The sequence below is a fragment of the Macaca fascicularis genome, chromosome 1, assembly GCF_037993035.2.
Source record: "Macaca fascicularis isolate 582-1 chromosome 1, T2T-MFA8v1.1".
Classification (NCBI taxonomy): domain Eukaryota; kingdom Metazoa; phylum Chordata; class Mammalia; order Primates; family Cercopithecidae; genus Macaca; species Macaca fascicularis.
In genome coordinates this window covers 188,384,751-188,406,671 of record NC_088375.1, presented here as the reverse complement: position 1 = coordinate 188,406,671, position 21,921 = coordinate 188,384,751, and the positions used below count along the sequence as shown (strand labels likewise).

At 48.4% G+C, this 21,921-nt stretch overlaps 1 protein-coding gene across 1 annotated transcript in view; it reads right to left on the bottom strand.

The window, feature by feature from the left end:
- LRRC41 (leucine rich repeat containing 41) overlaps positions 1–21,921 on the bottom strand; it is a 27,756-nt gene extending 5,835 nt beyond the window's left edge. The window contains exons 1-4 of the mRNA XM_005543484.4: positions 21,665–21,921; positions 16,578–16,664; positions 15,555–15,625; positions 2,188–3,325 (exon numbers count right to left, since the gene is read on the bottom strand). Of these exons, the coding sequence (XP_005543541.3) occupies positions 2,188–3,325; positions 15,555–15,625; positions 16,578–16,664; positions 21,665–21,863 (1,495 nt within the window). The 5' untranslated portion in view covers positions 21,864–21,921. The remainder of the gene's footprint in view (positions 1–2,187; positions 3,326–15,554; positions 15,626–16,577; positions 16,665–21,664) is intronic.

Below are 21,921 nucleotides of genomic sequence, written 5' to 3'. Positions count from 1 at the left end.
TAGCCCAGTGTGGTGGTACATGCCTGTAATTCCAGGTACTTGGGAGGTTGAGGCACGAGAATCACTGGAACCCAGAAGGTAGAGGTTCCAGTGAGCTGAGATTGCACCACTGCACTCCAGCCTGGGTGACAGCAAGAGTGTCTCAAAAAGGAAAACGGAAAGATAGGGCCTCATGAGCAAATGTGTGGAGTAAGACAATACAGGTTTCTTTGGGCAAGTGAGTAAACCAATGTCATTGAGAACAGAAGGATCGGTATAGTGTGAAGGTGCATTCAAGTAGATGTAATGAGTTGGGGGGGCATGTTGTGGGTTATGAAGTGGTCATGTCTATTAGCTGGATAAATGGGTCTGGAAGGTCAAGAGAAAGATCTGGGGTAATGTCACATAATGGGGAATCTTTAGCATAGTTGGCCTTTGAAACCACAGGAATGGATGAAATTGTCCAAGAAGGGTGCATAAAGTGGGAAAGCTCTGAGGAATTCTGAATAAGCAGACAGGAGGAGAAAACTTTTTTTTTGAGATGGAGTCTCGTTCTGTTGCCCAGGTTAAAGTACAGTGGCACGATCTCCAGTCACTGCAACCTCAGCCTCCTGAGTAGCTGGGATTACAGGCACCCACCACCACGCCTGGCTAATTTTTGTATTTTTAGTAGAGACGGGGTTTCACCATCTTGGTCAGGCTGGTCTTGAACTCCTGACCTCGTGATCCACCTACCTTGACCTTGCAAAGTGCTGGGATTACAGGCATGAGCCACTGTGCCCGGCCAAGAAAACATTTTTTAAGATAGTGAGAAAAAAAAAAAATGAAGATTAATAGCAATAAATCCTGCCAAGAAAAGTTACTGAAAAGTATACATTGAATCTAGTAACAAGGAGGACCTTGGAGACATAAGTCCTTGCCAGTGCAGTGGTAGGGGTATAAGAGGCTGGAAGGGGCTGTGGGTAAGAGAAGTGGAAACAGTACAGATAACTAAGGTTGTGAAGAATAGGAGATGATAGTTAACAGTTTATTAATATGGCACAGACAGAGGTGGTGGTGGCAGTTTTTGGTGGAGACCTGTTAAGATGCTGGTAGAAGAGAGACAGTGAAAAGGAGAAAGATAGTATAAATAGTTGTTTGAAAGCATGGATCTGCAGTCTGGTTGCCTGGGTTTGAATCCTAGCTCTATAATTGCTAGGTTATCCTGAGGAAGTCACTTGCTCTCATAGCGTTGTAAAGATTAAATTGTTAGATCAAATTATCAAGAATACTTAAAATATGCCAGACACATACTAAGCAGTATATAAAAATTAGTTTGAGAAACAAGTTTCCCTAAGAAGGTAGGATGCTTGTTTCTCAAACTGATAATTTTTATATACTTCATTGTGAAGCTCTATGCATCTAGAGCACAGGTGAGAGAATTAGCCTTAGAAAGGATGGTGGTCTCTTCCATTCTGGTGGAGAAGGATGAGTGCAGATGGAGAGTTTATAGGCTGCTTAGCAAGCTGAAGAAACTCATGTGTGATGGCTTCTATTTTCTTGGTGAAGTAGGTGAGGTCATCCCTGAGAAGGGAAAAGGAGGGTTTGGAAGTGGTAGGAATGGGAGCTGATGTTGCAAGCACAGTGAAGGTTCATATGAGGTTAATGATCATGAGTGTATAGTAGCACTGATTTGCACAGTTGTATGATTTTTCTCTAGCAGTGCTCAGCAACCTAGGCAGATTGCTGGATTTAGCCAGAGTTGAGGTTTAGCTAGCTGGGCACAAGCAGGAGGGAAATGAGGACTGAGGATTGCTTTGCAGGTTGTTGGTCTGATAAGAAATTGTGTCCCACACCTTGTCTGGACAGCTGCTCTAATATGACTGGTGAGGTCAAACTGTAGCCCTGCCTGGGCATGCATATACTATACTGCTCCCACCTGCCCTTGGATTGCCTTGCATATCTAAAATGTATTCATTCTTCAGATTCCAGCTGGCTTGTCTCATTGCCCCTCAGGAACCCCTGCTTTCAACAACTAATCAAGTGTATAGACTTTATGTTCCTCTCTTCTAGCACTGACAGTCTCCCCTGCTGTGAGGCATACAAGTCTTCCTCTCTAACCTCCTGATCATACCCCCAATTTGCCCCTCCCACCTCCCCAGAATTAGGCACACAGCTAGTGCTTGCTAGGCAATCCAAGCCCAATCCCTGCCACTCCAGGGTGCTCACCATTGTAGGAGAGTGTGAGGCTCTCCAGTGACACCCAGGAGCTCAGCAGGTGGCATAGTGTCAGGGCTGCCTCTGTGGAGAGTGGAACTGTGAATAGCTCCAAGGTGGAGATGCTGCGGAATCTTTGTGAAGCTTCCAGTGCTGGAAGCCCCAGGCAGCTGGGATCTGATCCATCCAAAGCTCCACAAGCCACTTCCCCAATCTCCATCTCTTCACCATCCTCCTTCTCGCCAGCCACAATAAAAACAAAGTCATACAGGTCTTCAGACTCTGCACCAGGCCCCTGACGAGTGCGAGCACCCTTCTTCCCTGCAGCTCGCTTGAAACGCTTTAGGGGCTTAGGCTGTGGGGCTGAGCTAGCTGGTGCCCGTTTGTATGAGGATGTAGAAGAAGAGGCAGAGGAAGTGGCTGCTAGAGCAGAAGGTGGCCGCTTGGTGCCAGGAGCCTCATGGGAGGTGGCTGGGGGGTGTAGCTCCCTCTTAAGGTCTGTTCCGCCTGCTGTCAGGCTCTCCTGTGTGCTCCGGCGTGTTACCCGAGTGGCAGGTGCAGCTCTGGGCATCTGCTTGGCTTCACTCTTACGCCGGCTGGCCATCAGGGCTGCAGCACATCGCTCAGCAGCATCCCGGCGGGGCCGACGTGAACCCAATAAGAGGGACCCTTCATCTCGGGATGGGGCCCGGCCTCGGGAGGCCTCTCCACAGAGGCGGCAGGGTGGGCCACCAGGCCCTGGTTGCCAGAAGCCAGCACTCATGGTGAGAATAAGGATGAAAAGGGCTGACTCAGGCACAGGCCAGGAGTATAGCGACACTTGACTGACAGCCCCATGGTGAATGAGCTGATGCAACAGCTGCCGAAGTGACTGCTGAGCAGCCACATCAGAGAACAGCAGGTGGCGGAACTTGAGTGTGTGCAGGGAGCTGGCCAAGGTCTCCAGAACCCTGCGGTTGGGCTCAGCCACCAGCTCGGTTGCACCCTGCAGCATGTTACAGATGGTAAGCTGTCGGACATGGCGGGAGCTGTGCAAAAGAGGCGAGAACCGCTGATCACAAAGACGCCTGTCAGAAGACACATCAATGGTCCCACGTAGAACATGGGAAAAAAAGGCCTCCATAAACTTGGCTCGCCAGCATGTCACACTCTGAAAAGAAGAAAACATGCCAGACAGCCATGATATATCCATGAAACTGTCCAAATTTCCTCCTCCTCCAATAGCAAACTATTTACTGAGTCAGGCAACACTCTACAAATTCATTTAATCTTCACATCTCTGAGGTATGTATTATTATTAGCCCTAATTCACAGGTAAAACTGAGGCACAAAGAGGTTATCACCTGTGGTCACACAGGTAAGTGGTTGGGTTATTTGAACCCAGGAAATCTGGTTCCAAAGACCCTGCTTTTATTATAGTGCCTCCACTGAAACACCCCATAAGTTCTTCCATGTTTGTTTCTAGAACCTTACCCCAATTTTTTTTTCTTTTCTTTTTTTTTTTTAAAGATAGAATCTCACTTTGTAGCCCAGGCTGGAGTGCAGTGGTATGATCTCAGCTCACTGCAACTTCTGCCTCCCAGGTTCAAGTGATTCTTGTGCCTCAGCCTCTGGAGAAACTGGGATTACAGGCGCCCACCACATCCGGCTAATTTTTGTATTTTTTTTTAGTAGAGATGGGGTTTCACCATATTGGCCAGGCTGGTCTTGAACTCTAGACCTCAAGTGTTCTGCCCACCTTGGCCTCCCAAAGTGCTGGGATTGTAGGCATGAGCCACCACGCCCAGCCCCTTATCCCAACTTTTAATTCTTACCACCAACAGCCCCTTATCACTTCACACCTGACCACTAACTTCCTGATTACTCTCCCTGTCCCCAAAGTAGTGCTGTAAAACACTAATAACATCATACTGCATTAAAACACCCGATGTCTACCTACTGCCCTTCCACCCTCTGCCTGAGAAGCTTTATTTCCCACATCTTGCTTATGAGAATGCTTTGCTCTAGCCAAACTGGTCACCCCATGGACCCAAACCTGCCTATGTCCTTTCCTACATCTACCAGAAATGTCTCCATTGCTGAACTAGACTTCCTGAAAGGACTTAGAAACATGTCATTTGAGACTGTCTCTTGTTGGGACTCCTCTGACACTGTGACTACTCAAGACTAAGATGCTGGTGTGTTGTCTCATGGTGTTGAGTCCCTTTACCTGTGTACATGTCTTATCCTAGCCACATTAGAAATTCTTAGAAAGCAGGAATCATATCTTGATTTATTTCTTCCAAGGCAACAGTTATTTGCTTTGATGGATAGGAAATCTCATCAGACTATTCTGCACTTGATCTTAGCCAAAAGGCCAAGAAGCGATTCATCAGACTATTCTGATATGTTTAATATAACTCTGAATGCAAGTGATTCTCAGCCTTTGGTGCACATCAGAATTCCCTTGGAGCTTTTCTTCCCCAAAATTCACATACCAGACACCCAGACTTGGTGATTCTGTGTTACATCTGAGGTAAGGTCCAGATATTTTTATTGTTTGAACCATCCCAGATGATTCTGATGTACATCAGAGGTTAGGAATTACTGCTACCTAATCCAGAAGGGCACACCGAGACAAAGACAGGTACCAGACCCTAAAGTTTCTAATTTAAGATGATCCCTAAGTCATCTTGGGGGCAGTAGAAAGTCAGGTCCCAGCTCTTTCAGTATCCTCTGGATTTCTCTGAACCTCTTCCCTCATCTGCAAAATGTGGATAACCTGCTTCACAGGATTGTTGTGAAGATCAAAATGAAGTAGTACAAATTAAAGCACTTTGTAATCTGTAAAATATAAAAAATGTTACTGCTGCTGCCACTGCTATTAACCTGGACGGGATATGAAATGGAGGCAGAGCCTGTTAAGCATGGTGCTCATTCAGACTAAAGCCAAGGCTGTGGGGGCCTGAGGTTCCCCAAGACTAAAACATGTCTTTGGTCCTTACCCTGCCTCCATGCATTCCTCCATACTGGAGTGACCCTCAGTTCCTATTTGAGGTTCTCAGAAGGAACTAGGCCTCTGCTGTCCTCAAGCAAAAGTGTCATTCCTGTTGCCTTAGCTATTTCCCCAGACTCCACTTACTGTGGTAATAATTAGGAATGACTTCCTGCTTAAAATAACTGCATAGCAGCAACACAGAAAGGCCTTGCTCATCAGCAGCAGGACACTGAGGGCAGGAAAAACTACCTGGCAACCAAATCTCTGCTCAGCTTTGAGTGAAGGCAAAGAAGGTATCCTTTGGTCCTACCTCACACTAGCACTTTTCCTACAGATTTGCTGCCCACACCCAGTATTGAAAAACACTTGCAGGTAACCTTAGCAAGGCTTCAGCTTTACAAGTGAGCTAGTCAGATGGTTATTACAATATCCGGCCTAAAATATGGACAAAGATGGTGAGCCAAGATATTGTGGCTGTTTCTGGCTATAAGAGGCACAGGGGAAATGTATGTTAGATAAGTAAATACTGGACTTTTTCAGACATGTTAACGGTTGATGAAACCAATGGGAGACAGAATATTCGGAACACTCCAGACACAACTATAGTGAGCAGCATGACACAGTGATCAGGAACATGCACTCCAGAAGCAGGCTGCTTCAACTTGAATCTGGGTCCGCCATTCACTAACTGTAACTTAGGCAAGTCATTTCACCTCTTTCTGCCTTAGTTTCATCATCTATAAAGTGGAAGATCACTATGTACTGACATCATAGCATTTTTGTGACAGTTAAATGAGTAAAGTTACGACAGCTCTCAGTGGCTTCTTTCTCACAAACTAACGTACGAGCAGACAGAAGATCACGAAGTTTTATTTCATCACCACTCTTAAGAAGAATCTATGCTAAAATTCGAAGCTGAGAGATGCTTGAGATCTAGTCCAAACCACTCATTTTATGGACTCGTATGCTATCACGATGCAAAGTGATTTAGTACTTTGTTTTCTGTGAGGGTAAGGGAAATGAGGCATGATCAATGAAGTGAAGTGACATTTGCCCCAACACAATCTTTGGCCCATCCTCAATGGGCTGGCAGGGGAAGAGGAAGTGTGTGTACAAACTAGGGGGGGGCTAAACATCTTGTGCTAACTTGTTAGAGCTAACAATATTCACAAACTATATTTATTGTTGTTCATTGTTTTGCTGATACCAGAAATATTGTGTGTGGATAGAGAAGCAAATGAAAAATCATGGACCAGGCATGGTGACTCATGCATGTAATCCCAGCACTTGGGGATGCCAAGGCAGGCAGATTGCTTGAGTCCATGAGTTTGAGACCAGCCTGGGCAACGTGACAAAACCCTATCTCTACTAAAAATAGGAAAAGTTTAGCCGGGCATGGTGGTGCACGCCTGTAATCCAGCTGCTTGGGAGGCTGAGGTGGGAGGATTGCCTGAGCCTGGGAGGTTGAGGCTGCAGTGAGCCAAGATCGTGCCACTGTACTCCAGCCTGGGCAACTGGAGTGAGACCGTCTCAAAAAAAGTGTAAACTGGCCGGGCGCGGTGGATCAAGCCTGTAATCCCAGCACTTTGGGAGGCCGAGGCGGGCGGATCATGAGGTCAGGAGATCGAGACCATCCTGGCTAACATGGTGAAACCCCGTCTCTACTAAAAAAATACAAAAAACTAGCTGGGCGAAGTGGCGGGCGCCTGTAGTCCCAGCTACTCGGGAGGCTGAGGCAGGAGAATGGCGTAAACCCGGGAGGCGGAGCTTGCAGTGAGCTGAGATCCGGCCACTGCACTCCAGCCCGGGTGACAGAGCGAGACTCCGTCTCAAAAAAAAAAAAAAAAAAAAAGTGTAAACTAACTCTGGAGTATTTACGTGTATGAGAGTAGCTACCTGTATTTGTTTTTACAACATTGAGACAATTCTGAACAGTTTCAAATGCTGGGCTTTTAAAACATACCATGGGCCGGGTGCGGTGGCTCAAGCCTGTAATCCCAGCACTTTGGGAGGCCGAGACGGGCGGATCACAAGGTCAGGAGATCGAGACCATCCTGGCTAACACAGCGAAACCCCGTCTCTACTAAAAACACAAAAAATTAGCCGGGCGAGGTGGCGGCGCCTGTGGTCCCAGCTACTCGGGAGGCTGAGGCAGGAGAATGGCGGGAACCCGGGAGGCGGAGCTTGCAGTGAGCTGAGATCTGGCCACTGCACTCCAGCCTGGGCGACAGAGCGAGACTCCGTCTCAAAAAAAAAAAAAAAAAAAAAAAATACCATGTATTCAAATGTTTTTAGAATATTTTCTTTTGAAAATGTGTACCATATGTAATAATACTCGCTGTATTGAATATTTCCATTGTTTCTAGCTTTTTTTTTTTTTTTTTTTAAAGACAGTTTTTCTGTCACCCTGACCTGGGCTGGAGTGCAGTGGCAGGATATTAGCTCATTGCAACCTCTGCCTCCCGGGTTCAAGCAATTCTCATGCCTCAGCCTTCCAGTAGCTGGGACTACAGGTGCATACCACCATGTCCAGCTAATTTTTTGGTATTTTTTAGTAGACAGAGTTTCGCCATGTTGGCCAGGCTGGTCTCAAACTCCTGAGCTCAGTTGATCTGCCTGCCTTGGCCTCCCAAAGTGTTGAGATTACAGGCATAAGCCACCATGCCTGGCCTGTTTCTAGGTTTTGGTTTTTTTTTTTTTTTTAGACATTCTCGTTCTGTTGCCCAGGCTGGAGTACAGTGGCATGATCTCGGCTCACTGCAACCTCCATCTCCCAGGTTCAAGCTATTCTGCCCCAGCCTCCCAAGCTGGGATTACAGGCATGTGCCACCATGCCTGGCTAATTTTTGTATTTTTGGTAGAGATGGGGTTTTGCCATGCTGGCCAGGCTGGTCTTGAACTCCTGACCTCAAGTGATCTGCCCGCCTTGGCCTCCCAAAGTGCTGGGATTACAGGTGTGAGCCACGGTGCCTGACCCTGTTTCTAGCTTTTTTTTTTTTTTTCTTTTTTTTGAGACGGAGTCTTGCTGTGTCACCCAGGCTGGAGTGCAATGGCCAGATCTCGGCTCACTGCAAGCTCCGCCTCCCGGGTTCACGCCATTCTCCTGCCTCAGCCTCCCGAGTAGCTGGGACTACAGGCATCCGCCACCTCGCCCGGCTAGTTTTTTTTTGTATTTTTTAGTAGAGACGGGGTTTCACCGTGTTAGCCAGGATGGTCTCGATCTCCTGACCTCGTGATCCGCCTGTCTCGGCCTCCCAAAGTGCTGGGATTACAGGCTTGAGCCACCGCGCCCGGCCTTTTTTTTTTTTTTTTGAGACGGAGTCTTGCTCTGTCGCCCAGGCTGGAGTGCAGTGGCCGGATCTCAGCTCACTGCAAGCTCCGCCTCCCGGGTTCACGCCATTCTCCTGCCTCAGCCTCCGGAGTAGCTGGGACTACAGGCGCCCGCCACCTCGCCCGGCTAGTTTTTTTGTATTTTCTTAGTAGAGACGGGGTTTCACCATGTTAGCTAGGATGGTCTTGATCTTGTGACCTCGTGATCCGCCCGTCTCGGCCTCCCAAAGTGCTGGGATTACAGGCTTGAGCCACCGCGCCCGGCCTCTAGCTTTTTTATATTGAACTCTTCTGTAATATACATCTGGAAATAAATCTTCATGAGTATCTCAATTTTTATATACTATAAATTCTAAGAAGCAGAACTTCTAGCCAAATTATTTTTTTTAAGAGACAGGGTCTTGCCCCATCACCCAGGGCTACAGTGCAGTGGTGAGATCATAGCTCACTGTAGCCTTGAACTCCGGGTCTCATGCAATTTTCCTGCCTCAGCCTCCCAAGTAGCAGGGACTATAGACGCATGCCACTATGCACAGCTAATTTTTAATTTTTTTCTGTAGAGATGAGGTCTCACTATGTTGCTCCAGCAGGTTTTTTTTTTTGAGATGGAGTCTTTTTCTGTCGCCCAGGCTGGAGTGCAATGGTGCCATCTTGGCTCACTGCAACCTCCACGTCCCAGGCTCAAGTGATTCTCCTGCCTTAGCCTCTTGAGTAGCTGGAACTACAGGCATGTGCCACCACGCCCGGCTAAGTTTTGTATTTTTAGTAGAGACGGGGTTTTACCATATTGGCCAGGCTGGTCTTGAACTCCTGACCTCAGGTGATCTACCTGCCTTGGCCTCCCAAAGTGCTGGGATTACAGGTGTAAGCCACCATCATGCCCAGCATAAATTTTCTGGGGAGGAGAGGGTCTCTGTCAGCCAGGCTGGAGTGCAGTGGTGCTATTATAGTTCACTGCAGCCTCAACCTCCTGGGCTCCTCAGCTTCCCAGTTAGCTGGGAGGTACATGCCAACAAGCCCAGCTAATTTTTAAAAATTATTGCAGGCTGGCCACAGTGGCTTATACCTGTAATCCCAGTACTTTGGGAGGCCAGGGCCAGGGGATCACTTGAGGTCAGGAGTTCGAGACCAGCCTGGCCAATGTGGTGAAACCTCGTCTCTACTAAAAATACAAAAAGTAGCCAGGCCTAGTGATGGGCGCCTGTAATCTCAGCTACTTTGGAGGCTGAGACAGGAGAATCACTTGAACCTGTGAGGCAAAGGTTGCAGTGAGCCAAGATCATACCACTGCACTCCAGCCTGGGAGACAGAGAGAGACTCTGTCTTAAAAAAAAAAAAAAAAAAAAATTATTGCAGGGATGGGGTCTCCCTGTGTTGCCCAGACTGGTCTCGAATTCGTGGGCTCAAGTGATCCTCTTGCCTTGGTGTTCTAAAGTCTGGAATTACAGGTAAGAGCCACCATACCCAGCCAGCCTAAATATTTTAAAGTCTGAACAAATATTACCACATTGCCTACCAAGAAAGTTACAACAATTTCTGTTACCACCAACAGCATATTAAAATGCAAATTTCACCCACCCATGGCCAAACCTAGGCATTTCCTTTGCAATGAAAACCAAATCAAAACAAGACGTTACTAAACTAAGCGGTGAGATTTTACTTTCTCAGTTTTATCATGAGACTTAACATTTTTCACTTTACTGGGGATTTTTGTATATTTCGTGATGTGTCCAAATCCTTACTCATTTTACTGGGATATTTGTCTTTTTCCATTTTGTGTCCCTTTGTTTTGCAAATATTGTTGCAAATGTTCTTTCATAGTGTATTTACCTTTTAAAATTTGGTTATGATATTGGCATTTTTTTTTAAATTTAATTAATACAAAGTCCTGAAGATAGTGTTAATATTTTATGTGGTTAAATATGTCTGTATTTTCTCTCTTGGTTCTGTACATTTAATAATTAGCACTCTTGGCTGGGCACAGTGGCTCACGCCTGTAATCCCAGCACTTTGGGAGGCCGAGACGGGTGGATCACGAGGTCAAGAGATGGAGACCATCCTGGCCAACATGGTGAAACCTCGTCTCTACTAAAAATGCAAAAACTAGCTGGGTGTGGTGGCGCATACCTGTAGTCCCAGCTACTACTAGGGAGGCTGAGGCAGGAGAATAACTTGAACCCAGGAGGCAGAGGTTGCAGTGAGCTGAGATCGCACCACTGCACTTCAGCCCGGCAACAGAGCGAGACTTCATCTCAAAACAAAACAAAACAAAATTAGTACTCTCTCCATCCTGAGATTAGGATGGTCACTTTTATTATATTTTTAGTTGTGCTCTTTTTTTTTTTTGAGACAGGGTTATGACACTGGAGTGCAGTGTCATGATCATTGCTCACTGCAGCCTTGACCGACCTCTGACGCTCAGTTGATCCTCCTGCCTCAGCCTCCCGAATAGCTGGGACTAGAGGCGTACACCAGCACACCCAGCTAACTTTTGTATTTTTTGTAGAAACAAGGTTTTGTCATGTTGCCCAGGCTGTTCTTGAACTCCTGGACTCAAGCGATCTGACCACCTTGGCCTCCCAAAGTTTTTCTGGGATTGCAGGTGTGAGCCATCACACCCGGCCTGATTTTACTTTTACTTTTTTTTGTTTATTGGTTTTATTATTTTTGGAGACAGAGTCTCACTCAGTCACCCAGGCTGGAGTGCAATGGAGCAATCTAGTCTCACTGCAACCTCTGCCTCCTGGGTTCAAGTGATTCTCATGCCTCAGCCTCCCAAGGAGTTTAGATTACAGGTATGCACCACCGCGTCCAGCTAATTTTTGTATTTTTATTTTTTATCTTTATTTTTTTGAGTCAGAGTCTCACTGTGTCACCCAGGCTGGAGTGCAGTGGTAAAATCTCAGCTCATTACAACCTCTGCCACCTGGGTTCAAGCAATTCTACTGCCTCAGCCCCCCAAGTAGTAATCCCAGAGTAGCTGGGATTACAGGCATGCACCACCACACCTGATTTTCAGTAGAGATAGGGTTTCACCATGTGGGCCAGGCTCGTCTCAACTCCTGACCCTCAAGTGACCTGCTCACCTTGGCCTCCCAAAGTACTGGGATTACAGGTATGAGCCACGGTGCTCGGCCTAAGTTTTGTATTTTTAGTAGAGATGGGGTTTCACCATGTAGGCCAGGCTGGTCTCAACTCCTGACCTCAAGTGATCTGCCCACCTCGGCCTCCCAAAGTGCTGGGATTACAGGTGTGAGCCACCACATCTGGCCTGTTGGTTTTATTATTTTTATTTTTTAAATTTTTATTTTTTTCTCTTCTTTGGTGTTGAAACTGATTTTTTGTTGTTTTTGAGTCAAGGTCTGGCTCTATTGCCCAGGCTGGAGTGCGATGGTGTGATCTCAGCTCACTGCATCCTCTGCCTCCTGGGCTCCCTCCCACCTCAGCCTCCTGAGTAGCTGGGACTACAGGTGCACACTACCACACCAGGATAATTTTTCTATTTTTTTGTAGAGACGGGGTTTCTCCACGTTGCCCAGGTTGGTCCCAAACTTGTGAGCTCAAGCAATCCACCCACCTCGGCCTCCCAAAGTACTGGGATTACAGGTGTGAGCCACTGCGCCTGGCCTTTTTTTTTTTTAAGAGGCATGGTTTCGTGCTGTCACCCAGGCTGGAGTGTAGTGGCATGATCACATGCCTGCAACTCCTAGGCTCAAGCTGTTCCTCTCACCTCAGCCTCTGCCGTAGCTGGGATTATAAATGTGAGCCACTGTACCCAACTCTTGAGCTTTTACTTTTTACAACGAAATCTTTTTTTTTTTTTTTTTTTTTGAGAGAGAGTTTCGCTCTTGTCACCCAGGCTGGAATGCAATGGCACAATCTTGGCTCACTGCAACCTCCGCCTCCTGGGTTCAAGCAATTCTCCTGCCTCAGCCTCTTGAGTAGCTGGGACTAAAGGCACATGCCACCATTCCCAGCTAATTTTTGTATTTTCAGTAGAGATGGGGTTTCACCATTTTGGCCAGGCTGGTCTTGAACTCCTGACCTCATGATCCGCCTGCCTTGGCCTCTTAAAGTGCTGGGATTATAGGCGTGAGCCACTGTGCCTATTCTTTATACTGAAGTCATTAAAGTATACTATAAATTGAGGCTCTAACTTAACTTTTTCCAAATGGCTAACCAATTGCTAGAGAATAATTTATTGTGTAAATCTTAATTTATTCATTGCTTTTTCTCCAGAGTATCTATTCTATTATGCAGACCTCTTTTTTTGTTTGTTAGTTTTTTGAGACGGGGTCTCTCTCCTGTTGCCCAGGCTGGAGTACAGTGGTGCGATCTTGGCTCACTGCAGCCTCGACTTCCCAGGCTCAAGTGATCCTCCTACCTTAGCCTCCTGAGTATCTGGGACTACAGGCATGCACCACCATGCCCAGCCAATTCTTTGTATTTTTAGTAGAGATGAGGTCTTGCCATGTTGCCCAGGCTGGCCTTGAGCTCCTGGGTTCAAGCAATCCATCTGCCTCAGCCTCCCAAAGTGCTAAGATTACAGGTGTGAGCCACCATGCCTGACCTCACAGATCTCTTTATATACCCCAGGACTACACAGTTTGAAATATTATTGCTTTATAAGCATTCTATATCTATATTTATCTTGCTCACCATTGATTGTATCCCTGGAACCTAGCATAATACATGGAACTGAGCAGGTGCTGAATAAGTGTTTGTGACTATGAGCTGAAGGCTATTGTCATGCAAAAGTGGGAAGCGGAAGACACCCTCTGGAACAGATATGCTCCAAGTTAGGACCTCTGCCTAACTGACTGTTGGGCCACCAAGCCTGGGGCCTCTAAATGCTCTGAAATGCTTTGAGCCAAGAAGACAGGATAATAAACATTCTTTTCCAGAAAGCTTTCTCCAAGAGAAAAATATAATCTTTATCACCTGCTGGTCAACTATACTGCTTGTGAAATACTGGAACAAAGTGAATCTGATGTTTCCTTAAAGATAGCAAAAAGCAGTTACTCTTTTCTAATATTCTTGAGTCTGCTTCTCTTCCTCATAAGGCCTGGTGTCCTCATTCTGAACTTCAAGGGTTGCAGTCCAGATTTGGAAGTGAATAAGCTGAAGGAGATGGGGCTCAATGTTACTGAACCCAGTGCATCCCCAGAAATTAAATCTCCAATTCCTGACATTAGCTTTTTTTCCACCTGTTATTTGGCCTCATTCACCATAGAAGGCCCAGTTCAAATACTACTTCCTAGAAGAGACTTTCTTGTTGTCTCTCAACCTCCTTACTATCCTGTGTTACACCACTTATCCTATCATATGTGATCTATTTGTAGATTTCCCTATTAAACTGGTAGGTCCTTGCCGGGCACGGTGGCTCATGCCTGTAATCCCAGCACTTTTGGAGGCCAAGGCGAGCAGATCACCTGAGGTCAGGAGTTCGAGATCAGCTGACCAACATGGAAAAACCCTGTCTCTATTAAAAATACAAAAAAATTAGCTGGGTGTGGTGGCACATGCCTGTAATCCCAGCTACTCGAGAGGCTAAGCCAGGAGAATTGCTTGAACCCGGGAGGCAGAGGTTGCATTGAGCCATTGCACTCCAGCCCGGGCGACAAGAGTGAAACTCTGTCTCAAACAAAACAAAACAACTGGTAGGTCTTTAAGATTAGAGGCGGCCGGGCGCGGTGGCTCAAGCCTGTAATCCCAGCACTTTGGGAGGCCGAGATGGGCGGATCACGAGGTCAGGAGATCAAGACCATCCTGGCTAACACGGTGAAACCCCGTCTCTACTAAAAAATACAAAAAACTAGCCGGGCGAGGTGGCAGGCGCCTGTAGTGCCAGCTACTCGGGAGGCTGAGGCAGGAGAATGGCGTAAACCTGGGAGGCGGAGCTTGCAGTGAGCTGAGATCCGGCCACTGCACTCCAGCTTGGGCGACAGAGCGAGACTCCGTCTCAAAAAAAAAAAAAAAAAAAAAAAAAGATTAGAGGCTGCATCTATTCTTCCAAGATCTGGTACCTGGTTAAGTTTCAGTAAATGTTTATTGAATTAAATCTACCCCGTCACCTAGTTATGGGGGAGTAAAAGAAGCTCTGCTTAAATGAGAGCTCCAGTGATTTATATCTGTATCAGTGAATAATAGAATCCCAGGGCTAAAAGGAGCCCTAAAAGTCATCTTGTGCAACCCCTTTTACAATGCTGAAACCCCTGCAGAACACCCATGTGTCAAGGAGTTATCCAGACTCCATTTGAACTTAGTGATGGGAAGTTTATTACCTCTAGAATTAGCTTGTTTCATAAGCTCAGGGTTTAAGCTTTACATAAACTTCAGGTTAGCAAAAATGTATTTTCCATTAGCTTCCATCCAGAACAAGTCTATTAATCCCTCCTTCATGTGACAGCCATTCATATATTTCAAGATGGGTCATGTTTCCCAAGTCTTCTCTTTTTCAGGAAAAACATCTCCAGTCTTCCCAATCTGACTCACATAATGTGGCTTTGACTTCTTTCTCCATACTCCATGGGTAGCCTGACCATTGCAGAGCTAGGCAGGACTGTTGACTGTTGTCCACCTTGTCCTTCAGCCTATACTATATTTACACTAGTTCACACAGCTCAAGGTATAGTCATTATGAGTGGCTTCAACATATTGTTGACTAAACTCCCTTAATCTTTTTTATACAAGCTGTTACTAAGCAGACTACTTTATCCCACATCCTGAGGCCATGCAATTGGAACTTTTAAAACTCATTGAAGTATTGGTGTATTCTATTAAATTTCATTTTGTTAGATTTGACCACTGCATCAAGAACTCTAGGAATCCTGGCTCTGCCATCCATTGTGATCACTAACTTTCCCTGTTTTGTGTCCCCTGCAAATATGGTGAGCAAGCAATTCAGTGACAAATGCCAAATGGACCAAAACCTTGTGACAAGCCATCAGAGCCCTCCTCCCACATCCATTCCATCACTGCCTCTGCACTTTACCAGTACCCAGCTTGTGTTTGTGTGCTATTCCTGCTTTTACCATGCAAAATCAGGCTAGTGTTCTACCTGATAACTTACTTCCAAACTGGAAGGCCGTGTCTTCATCAGTTCATCCCAGAGTCGGCGCCAGATGGCCTGAGTGGAGAGGCCTGTAAGGAGAAATATCACACTTGGCTGCTTGCTGGCCACCATAAGTACATCAACCTTTAATGTTGTCCTCCGGGTTCACAGGAGCAATATGGCAGAGTGATTAAGAACATTGGCTCTAAAGACAGATTGCCTGGGTGTGAATATCAGCAAACTACACTCCAGCTATGTGACTTTGGGCAAGTTACTTAATTTCTCTGTGGTTCAGTTTCCTCATCTGTAAAATGTTAATAACAGCTATTTCATAGGGTTGTTGAAAGGATTAGAGTAAATGAGTTTTTCTAGGTAAAGTGCCTAGGACAGTGCTTGACACATTAGGGTTCAATGTTAGCTGTTAACAGATGTGTCTAATGAGCGGAGGAAGCTTGGTAAAATAGAGAAACTAAGATTCGGAAGATCTGGGTTGTTCTGGCTTTGCTATTAATTGTGGTGTGCCTGTGTCTCACTTTTATCAGTATAATAAAGATCATATACTTGGCTTTGTGTTTCACAGGACACTGAGGAATGAGGAAGAAAAATAGGTGTGAAGGTACTTTTTGAAAAGCATGAAGTTCTAAGGCCAGGTGCGGTGGCTCAAGCCTGTAATCCCAACACTTTGGGAGGCCAAGGAAGGTGGATCACGAGGTCAGGAGATTGAGACTGTCCTGGCTAACACGTTGAAACTCCGTCCCTACTAAAAATACAAAAAAAATTAGCCGGGCGTGGTGGTAGGCGCCTGTAGTCCCAGCTACTACTACTGAGGCAGGAGAATGGTGTGAACCCGGGAGGCGGAGCTTGCCATGAGCCAAGATTGCACCACTGCACTCCACCCTGGGCAACAAAGCAAGACTCCGTATAAAAAAAAAAAAAAAAAGCATGAAGTTCTAGCAGGTATCAGGTGTAATATTTACCTGAAGAACATTATGGTGCCTTGCTCATAATCATTGACTGAGAAAGAGACAGAAAGATACTCACCTTTCTTGAGGGCAGTTTCCTCAATCCTCTCCAAGTAATATATATTGAGCAGAGGTAGGATGCTTTGAAGTATTGGGCCTGGGAGGGCTACAAAAATCAAAACAAAAGTTTACTTTTCCTCCCCTCCCCCTCCCCCTCAAGAGGGTTCCAAGCATTATTTATTCTACTGGAAAGGAAAATGGAAGGGTAGACTTCTCACTTGACAAATGGAGCCTCTAGAAGCTAATCTAGATCTGTTCCAAACTCTAGTCCACTTATCTTCAGCCACTCAGTTGGAAGCTGGAATTTCAGGGGCCAGGGTGAGATCATCCCACAAAACAAGCTGACATGCTAAATGAGCTTGACATGCTTTTTAGGAGCTGGTCAGTTCACTTTGCCCAAGCAAAATGAACCATTTTGCATTGAAAAGCACCTACTGAATATGTGTGATAAAAGGTCTTTCATAATCTGCCCTGCTAGTATCAGCTCCCTGCTTTGCCTCCTACATTTCAGCCACACTTAACTACTTTTTCATTTACCTAACATGCTGCTTTCTGCCCCTGTACCTTTGTCATGCTGTTCTTTCCAACAGGAATGTCCTTTGTCATGCTGTTCTAATAGGAATGTCATTGCCACTTTCACTATATCAACTACTCATCTTTCAAGTATCACATGCCCTTTATTAAGTCTTTCCTGAATTCCCTTCCCATTCTTCCAGATTAACCACTACCATCCTTTGGGCTACTGCTATATCCTGAATTAGTACTTTCCTATGAAGAAGAGAAACAATTCATGTCTCTAAAGTCAATATACCTTTTTTTTTTTTTTTTTGAGATGGAGTGTCGCTTTGTCGCCCAGGCTGCAGTGGCGCGATCTCGGCTCACTGCAAGCTCCGCCTCCCGGGTTCATGCTATTCTCCCGCCTCAGCCTCCTGGGTAGCTGGGACTACAGGAGCGCACCACCACGCCCGGCTGATTTTTTGTATTTTTAGTAGAGACGGGGTTTCACTGTGTTAGCCAGGATGGTCTCGATCTCCTGACCTCGTGACCCGCCTGCCTCAGCCTCCCAAAGTGCTGGGATTACAGGCGTGAGCCACTGCACCCAGCCAAAAGTCAATATATCTTAAAAACAACCTGCTCTTGCCAACTTCTCTAGTTCTAAGAGCTGTTATAGTATAGTGTCTAAAGGGTTTGGCCTCTAGAGTAGGAAAAATCTGGGTGAAATTCTAACTATTTAGTTAAATGTGAATCCTTGGACAAATTATTTAAGCCTCTTTAAGCCTTTGTTTCTTCAACTGGAAAAAAATGGAGGCCACGCACAGTGGCTCACACCTGTAATCCCAGCACTTTGGGAGTCTAAGACAAGAGGATCGCTTAAGCTCGGGAGTTCGAGGCTACAGTGAGCTATGCTTACACCACTGTACTTGAGCCCAAGTGATAGAGTGAGAACCAATCTCAAAACAAAACAAAAATTAGCAGAGTGTGATGGTGTGCACCTGTGGTCACAGCTACTTGGGAAGCTAAGGTGGGAGGATGGCTGGAGCCCAGGAGGTTGAGGCTGCAGCGAGCTGTGCTTAGACCACTGCACTCCAGCCTGGGTGACAGAGCAAGACCCTGCCTCAAAAAATAAAAAATAGGTGGGATGCAATGGTTCACACCTGTAATCCCAGCACTTTGGGAGGCCAAGGCAGGCAGATCACTTGAGGTCAGGAGTTTGATACCAGCCTGACCAACATGGTGAAACCCCGTCTCTACTGAAAATACAAAAATTAGCCAGGTGTAATGATGCATGCCTGTAATCCCAGCTACGTGGGAGGCTGAGGCACAAGAATCGCTTGAACTCAGGAGGTAGAGATTGCAGTGAGCTGAGATGGCGCCATTGCACTCCAGCCTGGGCGACAGAGCAAGACTCTGTCTCAAAAATAAAATAAAATGGAGATAACAGTAATTAACTCATGATATTGTTGGGAAGATCATGCTTATAATCTGTTTAAAATAATGCCCAGCCATAATAAGCTCACTAAATGTTGGTTGTTATTTTTATCCTGTCAGTGGCATCTCTGTCCAATCAAGAACAAGTCAAACTCACACTTGTAATCCCTGTAATCTTTGGAGGTCGAGGTGGGGGACATTGCTTAAGCCCAGGAGTTTGAGACCAGCCTGGGCAACATGGGAAACTCCCGTCTCTACCAAAAATACAGAGAAAATTAGCCGGGTGTTGTGGGGCACACCTGTGGTCCCAGCTTCTTGGGAGGCTGAGGTGGGAGAATTGCTTGAGCCCAGAAGATAGAGGTGGCAGTGAGCTGGTATCATGCCACTGCACTCCAGCCTGGGTGACAGAGTGAGACCCCATCTCAAAGAAAAAGAACAAGTCTAAGATCTTGGAGTATACCAAAACTTCCGCCCCAGGGTCTCTTTTTATTTTTATTTACAGAATAACTGAATCTTGACATCAAGAATCTAGTATAATTCTTTGTACATTGTATGTCCTCAATGTACCTGCTGAATGAAAGTGTTAATTCCCTATGCTTTTACACACGAATGTAGTCCACATCACCTTTCATCTGGTCTATTACAACAGCTTAACTGCTCTCCTTCACTTCAGTCTCTATCCAGTCCCTCTTCATCCTGCTCTTGGTGATGACATTACCCTCTTCGAAACCCTTGGAGGTCTCTCTGCTGCATTCATGATAAAGTCCAAACTCCACATCCTGGTATTCAAGGTATAGTATACCTTATTCTACTTAAGTTTCCTCATTGTACCCTTTCCTGCTGCCTCTATACCTCTGCTGCCCCAACTCCTTACACAAAGCGATGCTAGTTCACTACCTCCAGGAAGACTTTCCTGGCTGTTAGCCCACACTGAGACTTTCCTCCAAAATAGTAATGCTTAGCAGGCCTCTTCCTTGGCTATTCTCCTAAAAGGCCTCACTTGATTCAGCTTTTTCTGGTCTAGGCCCACAGGAGCTCTTCCTCCCCTGTCTCCTCTCAACCTCGCTGGGGGCTCAGCCAGTAATGGGATGGTGGTATATACAGCAGTGATGGGGGAGGGAGAAGGGGAAATGGAGATTCAGTAAACTGTCAATTGTTTTGGGGGGAAGAAGCAACAGGGGAAGAAGTTCCTCAGAGCCCCTCCAACCTGCTCTCCTCTAGTTAGCCATCCCTTCTCACAGCCACAGGAATTCTCATCCCCTCCTTTCTCCATTCTTCTTAAGCCGGGATTTTCCTGGCTTCTTTCTAGCCTGCACCTTTAATGCTGCTGCTTCCCAACCTGGGCCTCCACACCCAGTCATCTTCCTTTTTAGCCAGTCTTAGCATCCCAGAAGCTCCAGGCAGACAAGCCAGACCCCGTCTGCCTTCTTCCCCATGCCCTAGGACTTTTCTGAGCTCCCTGCTCAGCTCAGAACGGAGACTTTCCTCATGTTCGCCATGGGTGGGCCTGCCCCTTGTCTTCTCAGCCTCTGGCTGGCCTGGAGCCTCCAGTGTCCCCTCCGCACACAGGCCCAACTTCTAACAGCCTCTTCCACTACCACTATGCAGGACACTCCGGCCTCACCGTACTGGGCTCCACTCCCACAGCCAAGGCCCTCCCCGACCACCCTCCAGCTTATCCCGGAGCTGCAGCGCCCCCAAACTCCAGGGCCTTTTCCCCACACCCCCTCCTCATGGCATAACTCAAACCCCCCGCCCTGCAACCTCGAGTCCTCAAAGTCCTCACTCCTGTCCTGACCAGGGCCTTCCTCCTGCAAAGACGCCACGGCCACCCGCAAGGCCTCCTGGTGGAACCTCCCCCGCGCCGCCTCCAGGCCCGGGGCCTGTTCTCCTGCCACCCTCCCCGGCAGGCCTCGGCCGGGCCTGCCACCTCCTCGCCCAACTCCAGCCCCGGCCTCCGGACCCCACCCTCAACACCAGCAGCCTCGCAGGCCCGAGGCCTCCCCTATCCCCAGCGCGGCCAGGCCTGCTTGGCAGAGCCTCGCTTTCCCTCTTTCACTAGCCCCACGTCGCGGACTCGTTTCCTTCGTCAGTGGCCAGGCCGTGGCCGGCGGTCCCCAACCCACAGCCCCGCCTCCCAGCCCAACTGGCCGGTTCGCCCTCCCCGGCCGTTCATCCCGGCGCCCCAGGCCGCCCTCCACCCAGGCCCGGCCCTTTGGTCCCGGCCGCTCTCAGGCCTGAGGCCCCCGTTCACTTCCATTCAGCCCAAGGCCTCTTGGCGGCGCCGCGCCCCCTGCCACGGCAGCCCGGCAGTCCGGGATCCCCGGGCCGTCGCCCCGCTTGGGGCCTCCTTGGCCCTTCCCGCCTGTCCATCATTCGAGCCTCCCTCGCTTGTTTAAGCCGCTCTGGGCCCCCTCCACTCGCTCTCCGGCCCCTCCTCGCCGCTCGAGCCGATCCGAGTGGCCTCCGGCGCTCCCTGTCCTGCGGGTCGCTCGGTCGCTCAGTCAGTTTGGCACCCGAGACCCCGGTTGTCGGTTCGCTCCCGTCAGCCCTGGGCCGTCAGACAGGCCGCGGCGCCCCGAGCCTTTCGGCCTCTCCCCCTGCCCCATTCCCTCGCTCTCAAATCCGCTGTCCTCCCCTCCGCCCATCGGCTTGGCCTCCGGAGTCTCGACCCCTGTGGCGTGTCAGGCAGATACTGGGGGTCCCGTTCCATCAGTCAGGTTCGGTGGCCCCGGGCCTGGCCTCCTGGCCTTAGGCCGGGCCTCCTAACCTCGGCCCCTGCCCCAGGGCAGCCGGGCCATCACTGCCCACCGGTTCGACATCCGAGACTCCCCTGCCCGGCCCAGCCGAGTGTCAGTTCGCGGCCCACAGCTCCGGCCCGCCAGTCCAGCCTCAGTCGCCCGGGCCCAGCCTCCTTCGCTCCAGACCGGGCCTCCTGGCCTCGCCCCCCGCGCCCCCGAGCCAGGCCGCGGTGCGGGTCAGCCTGCCCATTAGGTCTCCGTCTTTACTCTGTCCAGCCCTGTCAGTCACAAAATTCATGCTCCGATCCTACGATCTGGCTTTCAGTGCCCCAGGCTGGGCCTTGCCCCGGGCCTCCCGGCCTCGCCCCCCGCGCCCCCCGGCCGCTGGGCCGCCCCCTGCTCTTAGCCAGAGGTAGCCCCTCACCCCGCGACTTACCCCACACCCCGCTCTCCAGAACCCCCATATGGGCGCTCACCGCCCGCCCGCACAGCTCGAACAGGGCGGGGGGAGCGTTGGGGCCCGAGGCCGAGCTCTTCGCTGGCGCCGCCTCCCGGGACGTGGCCTCCATGGTCGTTGCCGCCGCTACCTCACAGAACCAGCAACTCCGGGCGCGCCAGGCCTCGGGCGCCGCCATCTTGGGGAGGTGCGCGAGCCCGAGAGTGTCGCCCGCAGACCGCCATCTTGAAAAGGTC